The sequence below is a fragment of the Desmodus rotundus genome, chromosome 10 (assembly GCF_022682495.2).
Source record: "Desmodus rotundus isolate HL8 chromosome 10, HLdesRot8A.1, whole genome shotgun sequence".
In the NCBI taxonomy this organism is placed as follows: Eukaryota; Metazoa; Chordata; class Mammalia; order Chiroptera; family Phyllostomidae; genus Desmodus; species Desmodus rotundus.
In genome coordinates, this window is record NC_071396.1 from 24,350,219 (window position 1) to 24,370,551 (window position 20,333).

Sequence of the window (20,333 nt, forward strand, 5' to 3'; positions counted from 1 at the left end):
GACACGCAACTCACACTTGGAATGACATTTAGGTTATTAATTGTCAATACCTGAGGACATATTTTCATTGCTTTTAAAGAGAGAGAGAGAGAAACATCAATTGATTGCCTTCCATACGTGCCCGTGCTGGGGGCAGAACGTAGGTATGTGCCCTGACTGGGAATCGAACCTGAAACCTTTCAGTGCGTGGTACAGTGCTCGAACCAACTGAGCCACACTGCCCAGGGCCAAAATTATTTTAAATTTGTATTTTAAGCCATATGTACCATTAAAAATTCAAATAATAACGAAACACGGTGAAAATTTTTCGACCATGGCATGTGTGGCTCAGTTGATTAAGAGCCTTGTCCCGTAGGCCAAAGGGTTGCAGGTTCAATTCCCAGTCAGGACACATGCCTAGGTTCCGGTTCAGGCACAGTTCAGTCCCAGTCGGGGCACATGTGGGAGGCAGCCATTTGATATTTCTCTCTCATATCAGTGTTTCTCTCCCTGTCTCCCTCCCTCCCTTCGCCTCTCTGTAAAGTCAATAAGCGTGTCCTCGGGTGAGGATAAAAATAAAGAAAATTTTTCCTCCTACTCCAGTTCTTCAGGCGAGAACTCAGTTCCTCTCCCCAGAGGGAACCAAGTCTTAGTCGCTTGTGTACCCTCTCAGAAATAATTGTTTTTAAAGATTTTATTTATTTATTTTTAGAGATAGGAGAAGGGAGGGAGAAAGAGTGAGAAAGAAATATCAATGTATGGTTGCCTCTCTCTCGCCCCCTACTGGGGATCTGGCCCGTAACCCAAACATGTGCCCTGACTGGTACTCAAACTAGTGACCCGTTGGTTCACAGGCCGGCACTCAATCCACTGAGCCACACCAGCCAGGGCCAGAAATAATTTAGACAATGCAATCAGTGCATTTTTGTATAGGTAGATCTGGAAGTCTATTCACTGTTCCCTTCAAATCGTATTTTTATTTAAATTTTGAGGATCATTACCTTGTAAGTATATAAAGAGCCTCCTGATTCTTTTTCACAAACTCTGTGTTTTGCTGGGCGGATGCATCACAGACCAGTCCCCTTGTGGACACCCAGGTTGCTTCTGAACCTTTGCTGTTGCTGTCAGCGCGGCAGTGGTAACCACTGCCACGTCATTGGTTGTAGGCGGGCAGCAAGCTGTCTGTAGTGTAAGTTCTTCAGAGCTGGAACTCCGACGCCCTGGCTGGTGTGGCTCAGTGGGTTGGGTGCCAGCCTGCCAACCCAAGGGTCCCTGGTTTGATTCCCAGTCAGGGCACATGCCTGGGTTGTGGGCCAGGTCCCCAGCAGGAGGCGCATGAGAGGCTACCACACATTGATGTTTCTCTTCTTCTCTTTCTCCCTCCCTTCCCTTCTCTCTAAACATAAATAAATTAAATATTTAATTAAACAAAGGCGTGGGAGTGCTGGGCAGAGGCGGCAGCGGGGTGATTTGGGTAGATCCCACATTGTTCGACAGGAACCACTGAGTGTCTTGCCGCCCTTGCAGGCAGCACCTAACGGAAACTTGTGGTCCTCACCTGTGTGACTGGAGTGAAATGGCCGCCTGGTGCGGTTTCGTCCCCCTCCGCTCTGATGGCAGCTGCTGCTCCACCTACTTCTCAGTCCCCTGTGCCCATCCCCCGACTCCCCCCCCCCCACCCCACCCGACCCCGCACGTCACTACAGTCTGTTATCAAAACCAGGACCTGCCCCTCACAACACACTGAGGAGCCTGCAGACCTGCTGCAGGCGTTACCGCTCTGCGGGCACTTGCTTTTTTGTTGGGGGGGACTGGGGGTAAGATGTGTGTGTCGTTCTGTGACATGTGGTCCTGTGTGCAGATTCCCACAGCCCCCTCCACGTTCAGGAGTCAGAGCTGGCTCTTGCCGCCCCTTCGTAGCCAGTGCCCACCCCCCGGCCCCTGAAACAGCAGCCCCACTGTAGTCTGGGAAATTTTTTTTTTTTTGTCCATAAGTTTTAATTTGCATTCTTTGGTTAAAAGTGAGGTCCAGTGCCTTTCTGTCTAAGAATCACTATGCTTCCTTCCCCATCAGCTCCTTTATACATTGTTTTTCCCCATCAGCTCCTTTATACATTGTTTTTCTGGGAGTTCGGTTTTTTTCCCCCTTAGAAAGTGGTTTCTTTGGGGACATGAACCTGTGCGACAGGAGAGGAAACCGCAGCCCCCTCCTGTCGGTTGTGCCTTCCCTCGTGGCTGAGCATTTCTGTCGTATCCGACTGCATGGTTTTCGTGGCTAACAAGTGTGACCCTTGACTCTTGCAGATACCACAGTAACTCTTGCCATCGTGGTAGACAAGCTGTCGCCCCGACTGGGGCAGCTGAAGGTTCTGCACAGAGTCTTTAGCACCGGGATAGCCGAGGTCCCTCCGGACACGCGAAACGTCGTTCGGGCATCTCACCTGCTTAACACCCTGTACAAGGCCATTCTCGAGTATGACAACGTGGGGGAAGCCTCTGAGCAAACGGTACGTGGCCCTTTGTCTGGTCTCAAGCATGTGGCTCTGTTCTGCCCTGGCACAGCTGCCGCAGCTCTTTCTAGAAACATCGCTTAAGTCACAGCATGTCTGATATTTGTGCAAGGTTTTGAAATGAGCTTCTCAGTGTGTTTGTCTTTTAAGATTTTCAGAGAGAGAGGAAGGGAGGGAAAAAGAGAGGGAGAGAAACATCAGTGTTCAATTGCCTCTCGCGCGCCCCCTACTGGGGACCTGGCACACAACACAGGCACGTGCCCTGACTGGGAATCAAACCAGTGACCCTTTGGTTCACAGGCCGGCACTCAACCCACTGAGCCATACCAGCCAGAGCAAGAGTTGCGGTTTTGAGCGTGAAAATGTTCTGGGGATCTATTCTCACAACAGTGTGAATATACTTATCTTACACTTAAAAATGGTGTGCGGTATATTTTATGTTATATATTTTTTACCACAGTTTAATAAAACACAGCGCTCACTAGAGACTACACTCTGGAAAGCCGCAGGTTTGTCTGGGCACGTGTTTTAACTATGTTTCCCTGCCCATTGGTGTACTGTTGTTTTCTCTCCATTTTGGCCCTGCGGCTCCACATAAAAGAGGCCGGTTTCTTTCGGCCGCGCAGTTTTTTCCTCCTGCAAAGTGCAGTAGAATGAAACCATATCCTCATTCCTTGTGTCCGACACCTTGCTCACAGCTCCATTTAGATAGGAAAACTGTGTCCCTGTTGTCCCTGGGTAACCGTCACTCACAGGGGTCCTACAGACATGAGCTCATCTTGTGAATAGGTGAGTTCCTCACAAGGATCTTATAACACATGGTTTGGGGTTTTAATTTCTTATTTTGCTTCAAAAAGCAGAAACCTGGTCACTCTTTAGAAGGGGTCTCCAAAGCACATCAGCCTTGTCTCATGCCAAGACGAGGGCGCGCTGACAGTGGCCTGTGTGTGTGTCCCCGCAGGTCTCCCTGCTCTTCTCTCTCTGGGTGGAGACTGTGCGGCCCTACCTGCAGATCGTGGACGAGTGGATCGCGCACGGCCACCTGGGCGACTGCGCGCGCGAGTTCATCATTCAGAGGTGACCTTGGCTGCGCACGGGGCATGCGGGGTGTGTTCGCTTGGTTCAGGTGCTACTGAGGGAGAGCAGTTCAGCCAAGTGAGCTCTGTGCTCACCATAGGGGACATCGGGGTGCAGCCCCCAAACATCTTTCTGCTGGCGTTGTGTCGGTTCACGGCTCCACTCTGCAGACTGCCTCTCTGAATGGTAGTGTGTCCGTATCGGGCTGGCCTGGGGAAAGGCGCAGCACTTCCCTGAAAGCGAGCGCTGGCAACAACCAGCCGCTCCAGTCATTCCAGGGTAAAGCATTGGTCAGACAAAGTATGAACACGTTACCGAAGAGGCCTCTAATGTATTTATTTCTCCAAATTAGCTGCTCTTGTTTTTTTTTTTTTAATCCTCGCCTGAGGATATATTCATTGATTTCAAAGAGAGAGGAAGAGGAAGGGGAAGGGAGAGTGAGAGACACACACAAGCATTGATGTGAGAAAGAAACATTGATTGGCTACGCACCCCGCCCAGGACTAAACCTGCAACCCAGGCATGTGCCCTGACTGGGAATCAAACCTTCGACCTTTCAGTGTGTGGGATGACACTCCCAAGTATGGACCCACAGGAGCCAGCATGCTACTTTTTCTTTCCTTTTTTTTTTTTTTTTTTACCCTTTAGTTAATTGATTTTTCTGAATACAATCATAGAATCTGCATCTCAACTCCGTGCGAAGTTGGCTGCTCTGTGTGGGTGTGTGGTTTTATTGACAGCTGTTCATTTCCCTCGGCAGGAAGGGTGCGGTAACTCCTCTGAGCTCTGGAAAGATGGCGCTGTTTCCGGTGCTCAGATACAGGAGGCAGCCCTTCCCCTAGTCCAGCTTTTGTCTCTCATTCTGTCCTGTTTCACCTTTGTCACTATTCTTCGGTGATAAGGAGTATCTATCATTTCATTACTCAAAGCAGTCCTGTTAATAACCTGTGCAGACCCTGCCTGGTGTGGCTCAGTGGATTGAGCACCAGCCTGTGAACCAAAGGGTTGCCGGTTCGATTCCCAGTCAGGGCACAAGCCTGGGTTGTGTACCAGGTCCCCAGTGGGGGGCGCAGAAGACACAACCGTACATTGATGTTTCTCTCCCTCTCTTTCTCCCTCCCTCCCCCTCTCTCTAAAAAAATAAATAAAAACTTTTTTTAAAAAAAGAATCTTATGTGGAGGGAGAAGTCTGGAGCTTACTCTCGCAGGAGATGAACAGATTAATCATATTTTGTTTAATTCCACTTCAGGCAACTTTCTACTTAGATGTTTATCTCAGCCATTCAGAGTATTTAGCCACATTTCCATGTTAAGCTGAAGCCAGATAAACTCTTCCCATTTTGCGCGGACATTGCTTCGTTTTAGCAATAACGGAAGTTACCATGTCTGGGAATGTCTGGCTCACACGTGGCTAAGCTAAAACAGACATACTGTTGTTTTGGAAGAAGAATGAACGTTTACCATTCTTGGGAATCTCTACAGAAACAAAAACGTTCCAGTAAATCACAGAGACTTCTGGTACGCAACCTACACGCTCTACAGTGTGTCGGAAAAGACAGAAAACGAAGAGAAAATGAGTGACAATGCCAGCGCGAGCTCGGGCAGTGAGCAGGGGCCCTGCAGCCGGCAGCACACCATGGTGTCCTTCCTCAGGCCCGTCCTGAAGCACATCATCATGGCCGGCAAGTCCATGCAGCTGCTGAAGCACCTGCAGGCCGGGGACAGCACCGCGGGCCAGGCCACGGCCAGAGGTGGGCCCTTCCCACTCGCCTGTCCGCGGCAGGAGGGGCTCTGCTGCTGTCTTTGCCCTTGTCATCCAAGATACAAAATGATGCTGTAGTTTTCTGTTTGTTTTGTTTTTTTCATTTTTTGATTGAGGGGAAGGGAGGGAGAAAGAGAGAGGAACATCGATTGTTTGGTTGCTTCTCATATGTGCCCCAAATGGGGACAGAACCCGCAACCCAGGCTTGTGCCCTGACTGGGAATCGAATCCGCGACCTTTGGCTTGCAAGACTACGCCCAAGCAAGCCACACCGGTAGTTTGAAAATCATCGAAACCTTCTAGTTACATGGAAATTAGCACCATGATGAAGTGAGTAGATCATGCCGCTTCTAATAGAAAAAAAATGTTGTCCTCATTGGAAATGTCTAGCATTTGCTCTGGCCAGTGTGGCTCAGTGGAGGGAACACCAGCCTGCCGAACAAAAGGTCCCTGGTTCGATTCCCAGCCAGGGCACATGCCTGGTTGTGGGCTTGGTCCCTAGTTGGGGGTGTGTTAGAGGCAAATGATTGATATTTCTCTCCCTCCCTTCCCTTCTCTCTAAAAATAAATACATAAAATCTTTAAGAAAAAGACAAAGAAATTTGTAGCACTGTATTTGAAAGGCAGTGATAATAAGTTCCACATGTATTTTCCTTACTCTTGATTCCTGAGGACTGATCCTTTTGGGTTTTTTTAGATTTTTATTTATTTTTAGACACAGAGGGGAAGGAGAAAGAGAGGGAAACATCAATGTGTGGTTGCCTCTCGTGAGCCCCCCACTGGGTTCCTGGCCCGAAACCCAGACATGTGCCCTGACTGGGAATTGAACCGGTGACCCTTTGGTTCGTAGGCCCGTGCTGAATCCACTGAACTACGCCACCCAGGGCAAGACTGGTCCTTGCATATCGTGCAGCATGTCACTCTTGAAGACCACAAACCTTGGCAGATAGGAATTCATTGCTGAGCAATTCAGACTGGACTGTAGATTTCAAGAAAATCTTGATGTTATTTCTAGTCTTTTTTGATGCTATTTAAACAGCGTACTTAAAGTTTAATCAACTGTCTGAAAAGATTTGATAGGCATAAATGTGACCCATGGTCGTTTTGTTTATAAATCAGCTTAGTGTTACATCAGTTTGTATCTTTTTTAATAATAATTTCAGTTGTCCCGGGTGGGTAGCTCAATTGGTTAGAGCATCATCCAGATACACCAAGGTTATGGGTTTGATCCCTGGTCAGGGCACATGCAGGAATCAACCAATGAATGTATAGATAAGTGGAACAACAAATTGAATCCCCTACCCCTTCTCTTTCCCTTCTCCCCCTCTAAAATCAGTAAATAAAAATTTAAAAAATAAGAATAATATTTTCACTTTGGGATATTTCCCTTTTGATGGAATAATACAATGTAATGAGCTTTCCAGGGCCAATCTTGGGAGTGTTTTTTTCCGATAAAATTCTGAAGTGCTGTACATGGTAACTTAACTTTCAAGTGTCCTGCTTATGGTACACCTTGTTCAGAAAAGAGTTAGGTTACACTTTCATGTTTAACCTTGAACTTCACGGTTGTCTGACAGGGCGTAAAAATGTGTGGTGGCACCGTGTTATAAAAGTAACGACGCAGGAATACGCTCTCATAGTATTTCCAGAGGGAAAATACCAGGCTACCATTGGATTAAGTCACATGATATATCTGAATGTTACTTAATATTAAGTAACCTGACATCTGTATGTTTCAGATGCAGAAAGGAAAAGCCTGTACACCCTCTTTCTGGAGTCGGTACAGTCACGCCTTCGACATGGAGAAGATGCCCCCGCACAGCCCCGCACGGAGCAGCAGGCAACCAAAGAGAACCTCATTAAGATGCAGTGCATCGCCGGGAGACACCCTGAACTGGACGACGTTCACGACCCGCTGCTGGCTGTCAATTTTGCCAGGTGAATCCCAGCTGCAATATTTGTTGTTTTATTTTTATTTTTGGAGATTGTATTTATTTATTTCTAGAGAGGGGAAGGGAAGGAGAAAGCGGGAAAGAAACAGTGTGTGGTTGCCTCTTGCGTACCCCCTACTGGGGCCTGGCCCACAACCCAGGCATGTGCCCTGACTGGGAATCGAACTGGCGACCCTTTGGTTTGCAGACCTAGGCTTAATCCACTGAGCCACACTAGTCCAGGCCCAGCCCCAACATTTCTGGTGGTTGAAATAGCAGGATCTATGCCCTATTTAGTACCATTTATTTCTGCCAGGCGGGGGCTTCCCGGACTTAAAGATAAAAACCTTTGGAGCCTATCCTACCTTATGAATGAATGGAGCACAAGAAGACACTGTGCTCACTTATTTCAGATGTGTCCTTTGGCCTCCCTGATGTTTGTGAACGTCCCCAGGCTGTCACATGCCCTAGACCCATGGGAGTGCTGTCACTGGGACAGAAGACACTCTAAGAAGTCTGGGTTGTGGGCGGGCAGACACACCCAGTGAGCAAGACCCTCCCTATGCGTAACATGCGTTTTGGCTCTGCAGGGCTTTTAGGTGCTTGGTACCCACACAGCGCCGTTACCAGAGGATGTCACTCACTGCCAGTGGCCCTGGTGTCCAGAAAGGGCCAAAGTGCTTGACCATGAAGGCAGAAGGGACTCTGAACAGCTGGTTCACTCAAGGTGTATTTTGAGAAAAAAGATTTCTCTGTTTCTGTCCTGGCTGGTATGGCTCAGTGGATGGAGTGCTGGCCTGCAAACCAAAGGGTCACTGGTTTGATTCCCAGTCAGGGTACATGGCTGGGTTGCAGGCCAGGTTCCCAGTAGGGGGCGCGCGAGAGGCAACCACACATTGATGTTTCTCTCCTTCTCCCCGTCCCCTCTCTCTAAAAATAAATAAATAAAGTCTTTAAAAATAAATATTAAAAAAGAAAGATTTCTCTCTTTCTATAATAGTTGGTCATTTTAAAACTAGCGGTTAAAATGGCTCTCTGAAGTTTTGCTTTCAGAGAATCCTGTTGATAGCTGCTCTTAAAAGGAGACTTTTTTTTTTTTTTATGTTAAAGGTTGTATTTGGAACAGAGCGACTTTCATGAGAAATTTGCAGGTGGAGATATCTGTGTGGATAGGTCCTCGGAGTCTGTGACGTGCCAGACGTTTGAGTTAACACTGAGATCTTGCCTCTACCCCCACATCGACAAGCAGTATCTCGAGTGCTGCGGAAACCTCATGCGGACGCTGAAGAAAGATTACAGGTCTGGGGGAGTTGCGTTTCAGAAGTCGTCTGCAGTTTATCGCGCTTCAAGAACCGTTGCGATTATGTTAAAACCTGTATTTCCAGTCAGTTTTTATTACAGTGGGAAATACATATGCAGTTAACAATTTTCTTTTGAGAGAAGCAGTTAACCTTAATGTTTTCTTAACTGTCTTATGAAATGTAATTGTTCGTTTATGTCTGAGATGCTATCCCAAAAGAAAAACGGAAAAAGTTTTGCACAAAAATGCCCATCACAAAATTTGCCATCAGAGGGGAAAATGTGCAGTTACCAGTTCTTTAAATTCTGGCATCTCAATAAATATGGCACAGTCGTATCATGTATGAACTTAGTAAAGTTAACACAAATGTTTACACAGAGTATTAAATAACATATTTTGTTTGTGTTTTAATTTAATCTTTGTTTATTGTTTAAGATTTTATTTATTTATTTTTAGACAAAGAGAGGGAGAAAGAGGGAGAGAAAAATCAATATGTGGTTGCCTCTTGTGCACCCCCTACTGGCAACCTGACTTGGTGCCCTGACTGAGAATCGAACTGGCAACCCTTTGGTTCGCGGGCTGGTGCTCAATCCACTGAGCCACACCAGCCAGAGCTAAATTAATCTTTATTGCACTTTTTTCCATTACCGTTTACTCCCCTTATACCCCCCTTTCCCCAGCAATCACCATATTTGTTGTGCACATCCACGAATCCTGTTTCCTTTTTGCTCAATCCCTCCGCCCTCTACCCTCCCCCACATATTTTGTTCCTAAAGCTTAAAAAGCAGCATAATGTGATGAGGACTATATATTTTTAAGGCACAGAAAAAGAAGACTGGAAAGAAATACCCCAAACAGTAACAGTGAAAATTCACTATGAATGGTAGGATTTTGATTTCCTTTTTTTTGTTTTTGGGTCACACTTTTTGACTGCCCAGTTTTCTGTGTTCAGGAAAAAGAACACCTATTATGGACAAGGCACCTAAGAGGCGTTAGTATTTCTGACCACTATCAGCGCAGAGTGTAAGCTGCGTCACTGCGAACGCTGGCGCACGAAGCCTGTGATGGATGGGACGGCCCCCCTCACATGCCTCCTGCCTCTCCTTGCAGGTTGGTGGAGTACTTGCAGGCCATGAGGAATTTCTTCCTGATGGAAGGTGGAGATACCATGTATGACTTCTACACATCGATTTTTGATAAAATAAGAGAAAAGGAACCCTGGCAAAACGTGTCTTTTCTTAACGTCCAGCTCCAAGAGGCAGTCGGACAGCGTTATCCCGAAGACAGTTCACGGTAAAGTATGGGAGGCACCTTCTATTTAGTTTTTTTGAGAGAGAAAGGGAGGGAGAAAGAAAGGGAGAGAAACATCAGTGTGTGGTTGCCTCTTGCGCTCCCCCTACTGGGGACCTGGCCCGCAACCCAGGCATGGGCCCTGACTGGGAATAGAACCAGCGACCCTTTGGTTCGCAGGCCAGCACTCCATCCACTGAGCCATGCCAGCCATCATTTGACCCCAGGGAGCCCCCATCTCTCAGGTCCAGTGTCCAGGCCCGTCCTGTTCTCTTCCTGCCCGGGCCCATGTGCCTCTCCTACGAGCACTTGTCACGGCTCTTTGGTGGCTTCAGAGGCCCTTGATCTGGTGCTGGAATAGATCCATCAGCCCTGGGTAGTTACCACCTCTGGGCTCTCAGCAGACGGAGCTAGGACATCCATAGGAAGAGCAGAATGAAGCATAAGCTCACACTGATGTTTTCGGCGTATGTGAAGGAGGACCGATTCCACTTTGGTTTTCCTTTGAGCGTCACTAACACGTTACCCTAACACGTGCCTGGTTTGCTCTATAATAAGTAGTAAGAGTTCCAAAGTCACAGCAGCAGCCGCGGCCCCTGAGAGTTCACTGCGGGCTGGGACTATGGTCCTGCGATGCCGCCTCTGATCCTCCGTGGGATCGAACCAGCGCCAACAGACACTGGGCCAGCTTTGTTCTGACAGCCCATGCCCCTCTTCCAGGACTGCTTTGCTGCTCCCCCGCCCCCAGTGTCATTTATTTTTCAATTAGTTAAACAGCTGTGCCTTTATGAAGTTGAAATCATTGGTACCAAGGTTCTTTTAGGGAGAACCAGCTTCCGTTTCTGTCCCTGCAAGCCTCCTCCCTTCCCAGAAGGTAACTGTGGTGGTTGCATTTCCATGTGCCCACGTAGCTCCCGGCACAGGGACATTCCCATGCGCTGGGGCAGTTGCTTGCTTTCTGTCAAGAGGTACATTCGAAGCAGTGTTAGGGACGTGTGCGCGACACTTTGTTTCAGAAGCAGACCCCACCCTGGTCACCCGCACGCGCCCGGACTGAGCAGAGAGGTCCGCTTCTGAGCCCTGGTTGCCTGGGCTTTTCCAGATTGAGCTCCCTGCCTTCATCCTTTTTCCTAATTAACCAACGACAGCTATGGAGTATCTCGTCTTTTTTATACGACTAAACTCAATATTTGAAAACTTTTCCTTATTTCCAAAACTAAATTTCTGTTCTGGAATATATGCCAGAAAATATGACTATATTGAAACATCGGCACTCCCTTTGTAAAATACAGTGTCTTTTTTGGAATACGATGTAAATAAAATAAATGTTAAAATGATGATGGTTTTTTTGAAAGAGCCTTTTATACGAGCATATTTGCACCCACTGAAACTGAAATTTCTTTTTCTAGTCTCTCTATATCTTTTGAAAACGTGGACACAGCTAAGAAGAAACTCCCTGTTCATATCCTCGATGGCCTGACCCTGAGCTACAAGGTATGTGCTGACACCCTTTGTAAGAACACTGTTGGATGTTAGAATTAAAAAGTGCAAGCCCTGCCTGGCGTGGCTCAGTGAGTCAGAGCACCGTCCCGTACAACGAAAGGTTGCGGGTTCCATTCCTACCCAGGGCAAATACCTACATTGCTGGTTCGATCCCTGGTCGGGGCACATACAGGAGGCAACTGAGTGATGTTTCTCTCAGATTGATGTCTCTCTCTATTTCTCTGTCTGTCTTCCCCCCTTCTTTTCTCTTTAAAAGGAATGAAAAAATGTGCTAGGGTGAGGATAAAAACAGTTAAGACGTGCAGGTAGTGGGTTACCTTCTATTCTAATTTTCCATTTTTGTTTTCATAGGTCCCATGGCCTGTGGACATTGTTATAAGCTCAGAATGTCAAAAAATTTACAACCAGGTGTTCCTTCTCCTGCTGCAAATCAAGTGGGCAAAATACAGTCTGGATGTGTTACTATTTGGTGGTAAGATTATAATTGAACATTGAATTATCAACTGTAATTATAATTGAAATTAAATTATAGTTTAATTTGAGCCCTGAAAAGGAGAAGTTGGTGGTCTGGCCATTTTTAATGCATACACAAGGACCAAAAATAACGTGTATCTCTAGCAGCATTTTTATAGACGTTAGAGTTAACATTATTTTAAAAACATTTTATTTCTTTTTAGAGGCGGGGAGAGAGGTAGAAAGAGAGGGAGAGAGACGTCAGTCTATCTGCTGCCTCTCCCATGCCCAACCATGGACCTGGCCCACAACCCAGGCATGTCCCCTGCCTGGGAATCGAACCAGCAACCCTTTGGTTCGCAGGCCGGTGCTCAATCCACTGAGCTACACCAGCCAGGGCTACGTGATAGTTTTTAATGACAAGTTCCTGGGACTTTGCCTTTGCATTTCCATGACAGCGACCATCCAGGTGTTCTGGGAACTTTTCAGGGCGTCCTCTCCCAGAGACACTGAAGGTGGGGTCCCTGCTGCGACCGTGGTGGCCTTGCTGCAGGGGCCCCACCCTCAGCAGCTGGGAGCGGAGCTCGCCACCCATGCCGCTCTGGGACTCTCTCACAGAGCTAGCCGAGAAACCACACCTGCAGGAAGGACTCCATTGCGGCCCACAGAGGAAACCAGTGCGACAGCAGATTCACCGCATGCTCCTGTTGCGGGTGAAGCTCATGCACTTCGTGAACAGCCTACACAACTACATCATGACCAGGGTTCGTGTCTGTCTGTCTGTCCACCTCGTACCCGGCCGCTCATAGGGAATCACGGGTCGTGGAATCGGAAACCTGGAAGAGCCCACCGCGTAGCTCCAGGCTGCGGACTGCAGCACGTGTGTCTGCGTGAAAATAGCACGTGTTCACACTTTGATTGTAAAACGCTGGGGCAGCGGGCTTTGGGGGTGGGGGGGCAGTTTTACACCTGCCCGGGCACGTGTATCCCAGGTCCACTGCCCCTCCTGTCCCCCTGGGATGGGCACGGCCAGACCCCCTCTTTTGCATTGCCTTCTGAACTTGCTCCATGGTCCTCTGACTTTTGGTCAGTGGTGACAGCTGCCCCTGGGAAATGGCTTCAATCTTTAGTGACAGCCAGATTCTGCCAGGCTGGTGGGCACTGTCCGTAGGAAGTTACAGGCAGATTATGTGCTTTTTTTCTTCAAAACAGAAGTAGGTCGTTACAAAGTACATTTTTCTTACACGTAAGGGAGACAGAGAAACATCGATTGGTGCCTCTCACATGCTCCTCAGCTGGGGACTGAACCCGCAACCTGGGTCCGTGCCCTGACTGGGGGTCCCACCCACAACCTTTTGGTTGACACCCCACCAACTGAGCCACCTGGACAGAGCTACCTGATGGATTTTATTTCAAAAAAATATCAGTACACTTTTCCGTCTGGTTGCATATACGTGCCCCTCCCTACCCAGAATGGTCTGTTGGTCAAAGTGAGGCGTCCAGTTGCTGGGCAACTGGAGGTCCCCACAGATGGGCCCCCAACAGTGTAGGAGGAGAATGCCACCCCTGAAAGAGCTGTCTTTCATCAGCTTGGCAGATGGAACTGTTGAAGGAAGCAGAAGGGTTTGGTGAAGACTTTTGTGTGGGGCCCACAGTTCTCAGAGAAGCAATCTGATGAAACCTTTTTACCTTTTCTTCCAAGATCCTTCACAGTACAGGGCTGGAATTTCAACACCAAATCGAGGAAGCCAAGGACTTAGATCAGCTGATTAAAATCCACTATAGGTATCTGTCAACCATCCACGATCGATGTCTGCTGAGAGAAAAGGTACGTGAGAAGTCACCCGCGAGCTCGTCCACTTAGGCGGGAGTGAGGCTGGCCAAGCCAGCTTGTCTCTCTGCTTTGGGACTTTATAGTCACTAAGCTTCTGTTCTGTAGAATATTCCTTTTTTTTTTCTTTAAAGATTTTATTTATTTATTTTTAGAGGGGAAGGGACCGAGAAAGAGAGGGAGAGAACTATCAATGTGTGGTTGCCTCTCGTGCACCCCCTACTGTGGGGACCTGGCCCACAACCCAGGCAGGTGCCCTGATTGGGAATCGAACCGGCAGCCCCTTGCTTCTCAGGTCAATGCTCAGTCCACTGAGCCACACCAGCCAGGGCTGTTCTGTAGAATATTCTTTAAGGAAAGTCCAGATCACGTGAGGTTACAAATTTAGGCCGCATGACCAGCCTCTGTACGAGAAACAGGTGGGGCCCGTGCAGGCAGCCCGCCCTTCCTCTGCTCTGCACTCGGATGCAGCTGGACGGTTTACCTGCACGTGGGGCCCAGGCAGGAGGCACGTCCCCCTGCGTGTGACTACTTGGGTGGATTCCCCTCACAGCCGTGGGAATCACCTGCCCCATTTCACCGGGGAATTTCGGCGGCCGTCCCAGGAGACGGCAGCTGCTCCGTGGGGCGGGCGGCGCTGCCAGTGCCTACATGATGGGTACAGCGTGCATGGCCAGTCCCAGGCTGCGTTGTTCAGAGCCAGATGGCCATTGTGCTGGTGAGCCGTCTCAGTGACATTGGAATCAGGGAATGAGTGTGGTGTCCGTGTCCAAACGCAGTCACAGAGCTGCATTCTGCCCCGGCTTGGCTCTGCAGGTCAGCTTTGTGAAGGAAGCCATCACGAAGGTGTTGAACTTGGCGCTCCTGTTTGCGGACGGTTGGCAGGCGGGGCTGGGGGCCTGGCGGTAAGCATGTGGCTCCTGCGATTTCCGCGTTGTGAGCGTTTCAATGGGCTTCATCCTGGGAGGCTTTTTCATCTCGGCTAAACATCCCATACCAATTAAGTTTAAGGAAAGAATTGAAGAATCTGCTCACCTTGGGTTGTATGATTCGTTTATGAGCCCTAAAATAATAAGACACAGCGGAAGTCTTTTAATGAGGACAAGCAAAAATATCCTTAGATTACTTTCATGTGTAGTTCTGTAGGTTTTACCTTTTTTGTAGGATTTTATTTATTTTTTATTTAGAGAGAGGGGAAGGGAGGGAAAAGGAGAGGGAGGGAAACATCAATGTGTGGTTGCCTCTCATGTGCCCCCTACTGGGGACCTGGCCCGAAACCCAGGCATGTGCCCTGACTGGGAATCAAACTGGGGACCTTTTAGTTCACAGGCCGGCACTCAATCCACTGGGCCACACCAGCCTTGGCCTGGGATTCTTTTTCTAGGGATGTAATACATATCTGCAAATAGAATGCCTCGATGGACAAAAAGTAGGGCAGGAAAATTTATATTTTATTTTACAGTCTTTATACTTAGCATTCTGAATAGTTAAACTGAGGTACATTTGAAATTACTCCAGAGATATCTTGTAACCTACCTGTTAACCCCACATGCACTCACTTAACTGAAATGTACTTTCTTTCCTAGGATGGAATCTATAGAGAAAATGGAGTCCGATTTTAAAAACTGCCACGTGTTCCTGGTCACGATATTAAACAAAGCCGTCTGCAGGGGGTCCTTTCCGCACTGTGAGTATGCGCGTGACAATCCCGCTGCTCTTCCGCTTTCCCGTGCAAAGGCTGCACGTTGTCTCATGAGGAATGGGATTTCTCCCCTTTCACAGCTGGAAGGTCCTTCAGCAGCTGTACCACGCCTCGATTGTTTTTTCAGAATTACTTTGGGAGGAGTGAATATTAAGATGTAAAACACAGACACTACAGATTTTGCTTTCTAGCATATACCAGTGGGTTTCTGAAACTATTATTACTGTTATCTTTTAAGATTTTGTTTATTTATTTTTAAAGAGGGGGAGAGAGGGAGAGAAACATCAGTGTGTGGTTGCCTCTCTCACATCCCCTACTGGGGACCTGGCCTGCAACCGAGGCCTGTGCCTTGACCGGGAATCGAACTGGCGACCTTCTGGTTTGTAGGCCAGTGCTCAATCCACTGAGCCGCACCAGCCAGGGCTGAAACCATTATTAAAAAAGCAGAGGGCAGAATAGATTTCAGTCATACTTTCCTATTGTGTGTAGCCCTTGCAACTCTTCCTTTTGAAAAGCCGAGGGGTTTTTCTGAGCAGTTTTAAAGCTCCCTAGGCTTCCTAACAGACACGTCAGAGCAAGCAGTCATCTGCAGGCTGAGGCAGGAGGAGAGAGCTGTGGGATTTGCAGAAACAAAGGCCTGAGTGTTCTCTTTGCAGCGGTTTTGGAAAAGGATTCAGGATTAATCTGTTCCTTGTGCCCCTTGCAAAGAGCTGACCATTTTGTTTCAGATTTCATTTGTTTATTTTTAGATAAGGGAAGGGAGGGAGAAAGAGAGGGAAATATCATTGTGCAGGTGCCTCTCGAGCACCCCCTACTGGGGACCTGCCCCATAGCCCAGCCATGTGCCCTGACTGGGAATCGAACTTGCAACCCTTTGGTTCGCAGGCCGCCACTCAATCCACTGAGCCACACCAGCCCGGGCGAACAGCTGAACTTTTTAGAAGCGCTGCGTTAGAATGTGGAAGAGGAACACAGGGATCTCTTCCTTTTTAAACTGGTGGTCATAGATCAGAACTTGGCATTTTGTTACACACAGACTGCAGATTTTACGACACGAGGAACAAATATGATTTCTTCAGTGACATGCACAGATTGGTTTGCTTTCAAAATTAAAATGATCCAAAATAGAAATAAATCAGCCCTGGCTGGTGTGGCTCAGTGAATTGAGCTCTGGCTTCTGAACCAAAAGGTGGCCAATTTGATTCCCAGTCAGGGCACATGCCTGGGTTGCAGGCCAGGTCCCCAGTAGGGGGCGCATGAGAGGCAACCACACATTGATGTTTCTCTCCTTTCCTTCCCCTCTCTAAAAATAAATAAAGAAAATCTGTTTTTAAAAAAAGAAATAAAGCATACTTTTTCAATTTGCATTTAATAGATAAAGATTATCATCTTTATCACACATTAAAAATAATCACTGTTTTAATTCAAAACAGAAAACGTCTTTAAATACTCCTCAGTTTTGTGTTGATTAATACCTTTCTCCGACATTTTCAAATATTTCAACCTATTTTTTTTAACCTTGTCATTCTTCCCGCAGTGGAGTCCCTAGCCCTGTCCCTCATGGCCGGCATGGAGCAAAGTTAGATGTGCCCACGTGATAAACACCTCGCACTTGACCTCCACGTGTGTATATCTGCACCACGTGCAGCTGAGAAGTAGGAACCGTTTCAAAACTGTTGTCTACCGTCTAGACAAGGAAGCACGTGGAGGTGTTTTCTCTGAGGCTTTTCGGGTAGTGTGTAGGTTTGTGTGTATAAAATTATGTCCATGATGGAAACTGTACATAGGTCGTTCACACTTACATGTCCTATTGTAAGCTGTGCGCTCATGGTATCGATACCTTAGGTGTGAATTGTATCATTTTTGTAAATGGACTTGTTAGTATTAAACATAAAGCACTTTACATTTTTTTATTCTCCTTTTGCACGGTCCCAGTTTTTTGGATAGAGTTTTACACACTGTTTTCCCTAAAGCTTGTGTTACATTGACCTGTTTGAAAAATGAATTTTAGGTACCTGGAGAGTTCCAAAAAGGACAGTGACTTCAACCAATACCAGTAAGGTAGAGGCCAACTGGACATGGGACCAGCTGTCGGCCCGTACTATCGTTGGCCATGTCTGAGCCATTTTTGTTGGCTAAAATTGTGCTTACTATTCCATTTTTCCACATTTCCTCTGCGTACTTTCTGTACGTCCCTAGCATTTATGGCTGAGCACTTATTTACTGTTTGTTTTTCACAAACAAGCACTGAACCAAACAGCGGCAGAGCTAAGCACCTGGGCCCTTTTCCTCGGACGCCGTCCCGGTCACCCTGCTGCGCCAGGGTGTGTCCGCGGGAACAGCAGCCCCTCTGGGAGCCAGCCCAGCTGTGAGGCTTCCCGCTCAAATTGGAAGAAATTCACAGAGGTGACCTTCAGATGCTAGGGGCCGCACAGCTACTCCCAGGTCTAAAGAAAATGTCACAGCGTCACCTGACCACTGAGAGACAGGCAGTGGCTGCGCCCCATGCCCATGGACAGTAGCTCGAGTCCCCGAGGCTCTAAACAGTGGTGGCCTGGCTCTTCTGGCCTACAGATCTTCATACGTCACCAAACTCATCACACCCAATGGACGAAAGCGTCCCTTGTGACCTGATGCAGCCTCTGATGCCCACAGCTCTGGCAGATGCTGAAACAGACACAGCTCCCACCCAGAGACACCTCAAAGGTCCCCCTAAAGTCCTGTCTACCTCAGTGCTTTTACCCAGTAAGTGCATCACGTCCGTCGTTTTTTTAAGTGAATTTATTCATCTATTTCTGGAGAGAGTGGAAGGGAGGGAAAAAGGGAGAGAGGGAAAGAAACATCGTTCAGTTGCTTTCTGCGTGCCCCCAACCTGGGACCTAGCGTGCAACTCAGGCATGTGCCCTGACCGGGAATCGAACCTGTGGCCTTTTGTTTCACAGACCGGCACTCAACCCACTGAGCCACACCAGCCAGGGCAAACATGGAATTTCCAGTATACAAAAAGACAGAATACAGAGCAGGCACAGAACCAGACGCAAATTGGGCAGAGGTGTCGGGATTACCAGACTGGGAGATTCAAACAACTCGGGTGAGCGTGCTGGGGCTCTGGTGAAGAAAGTGCGCATGTGGGAGAACAGACGGGCCTGTGAGCTCAGCAAAGACAGGTGTGACCTGAACGTCGCCCAGGTCTGGTTGGACACCAGTTACAACAGAGCACACCTCAGCTTACAGAACCATCACCAAGATAGGCCACATTCCTGGACCATAAAATACACCTTGATGATTTTTAAAAAGTAGAAGTCATACAAATCTGCCCTGGCTGGGGTGGCTCAGTGGACTGAGTGCCGGCCTGCAAACCTGAGGGTCGCTGGTTCGATCCCCAGTCAGGGCACATGCCTGTGTTATGGGCCAGGTCCCCAGTAGGGGATACGTGAGAGGCAACCACACCTTGATATTTCTCTCCCTCTCTGTCTCCTTCCCTGCCCCTCTGTCTAAAAATAAATACATAAAATCTTTACAAAGCACGTTCTCAGACAACAGTGTGAGCGTGAGTAGAAACCCAGCAGGGACTGTGCTGGGGGGAGTGACCAGGTTGTAGTGACCCCTGGGTCCCTTAGGAGGATGTGCTTGTGTGGACAGTGCTGAGACCCGGCAGGGAGGGCAGCCTGTTAGGTCCAAGTCAGGTGCTGCTGGACCAGCTGATAGGGGAGCCAGCTGGATGGGTACCTACCTGGAGAGCGAGGGGACGGTCGGCCTTGGCGAGGCAGCACGTGAGAGTTCAGGCCTGACCACAGGTGTGAAGGAAGGGTCCCATCCCATCCTTGCACGTGTGGGTGTGTAGTCACAGCGTGACTTGTTGGAAAGACTGCTCTTTTCTGTCGTATTGTCTTAGCACTCTCATCAGGAATCACTGCTTTCTGCCCCCTCAGTTCTGTCTCAGTCGTTGCTATGTCGGGTCTTGAGTCACTGCCACGGTGTTACGATTGTTGCAGCTGCCTGGCAAGTTTCGAAGTCAGGACATGTGACTCCTCCAGGTTTGTAAATTTGTTGAGATTGTTTTCCACATCCTGGATCCCTTGCATTTCTATGTGGACTTTAGGGTCAGCTTGTCAAATTCGGGGGCGGGGAAAGGCTGTTGGAATTTTCGTAGGGATTGCACTGAATCTGTGGATCAGTTGCAGAAGTGTTACCGTTTTCAGTATCTTTACCAAATTCTGCTGTGTATAATGCGCACCCACGTTTCGGTGAGCATTATACATGGGATTATTGTGCCATGGCATGTAAATATTCTACCCATGTATAATGCGCATCCTTATTTTTCGCTCAAAACTTTGGTTAAAAAAGTGTGCATTATACACAGCAAAATGCAATAATTTCTAGTCCATGAACAGGGGATGTCTATAAAATCAGCACAATCCAAATTAATCTCAGCAGGCACTATTTTTTTAAAATTTTTATTTACTTATTTTTAGAGAGGGGAAGGGAAGGAGAAAGGGAAAAGGAAACATCAATGTATGGTTGGCCCTCATGTGCTCCCCACCAGGCACGTGGCCCCCAATCCTGGCCTATGCCCTGACTGGGAATCGAACTGGCATCTCTGCATTGCAGGCCGGTGCTCAATCTGCTGAGCCACACCAGCTAGGGCTCAGCAGGCACTTTGTAGACAGGCTGATTCTAGAGTTCATGTGACTATACAAAGGACTGAGACTAATGAATGCAAGTCTGAAAGACAGATATGTCAGGGCTTACATCATCTGCTTTCAGGGCTTCATATGAAGCTAGTGACAAAGATTAGTGTGCAACTGGCAAAATGGTAAACAGGTAGATTAATGGAATAAGACAGAGTCAAGAAATAGATTTATACCTGGATAGTCGTCTGATTTTTTTTTCTCTAAAAAATTCAATGGAGAAAGGAAAATTTTTAAACAAATGGTTCTAGAACAAGTGGATGATTCCAACTATATGACATTCTGAAAAAGGGAAAAATATGGA

The 20,333-nt window shown here is 47.8% G+C and overlaps 1 protein-coding gene across 4 annotated transcripts in view; it reads left to right on the top strand.

Annotated features, from left to right (window-relative positions):
* Positions 1-18,511, top strand: part of TUBGCP5 (tubulin gamma complex component 5) — a 37,009-nt gene extending 18,498 nt beyond the window's left edge. For 3 of the 4 annotated variants that reach the window (XM_053912961.2, XM_053912963.1, XM_053912964.1), the window contains 13 exons: positions 2,284-2,486; positions 3,451-3,566; positions 5,049-5,317; positions 7,068-7,266; positions 8,370-8,558; positions 9,670-9,852; positions 11,259-11,343; positions 11,704-11,824; positions 12,424-12,569; positions 13,508-13,633; positions 14,453-14,541; positions 15,223-15,323; positions 16,876-18,511. In XM_053912961.2, coding sequence (XP_053768936.1) covers positions 2,284-2,486; positions 3,451-3,566; positions 5,049-5,317; positions 7,068-7,266; positions 8,370-8,558; positions 9,670-9,852; positions 11,259-11,343; positions 11,704-11,824; positions 12,424-12,569; positions 13,508-13,633; positions 14,453-14,541; positions 15,223-15,323; positions 16,876-16,922 — 1,874 coding nt within the window. In that variant the 3' untranslated portion in view covers positions 16,923-18,511. The remainder of the gene's footprint in view (positions 1-2,283; positions 2,487-3,450; positions 3,567-5,048; positions 5,318-7,067; positions 7,267-8,369; positions 8,559-9,669; positions 9,853-11,258; positions 11,344-11,703; positions 11,825-12,423; positions 12,570-13,507; positions 13,634-14,452; positions 14,542-15,222; positions 15,324-16,875) is intronic. The other variant, XM_053912962.1, reaches the window with a different exon arrangement.
* Positions 18,512-20,333: the final 1,822 nt, after the last annotated feature.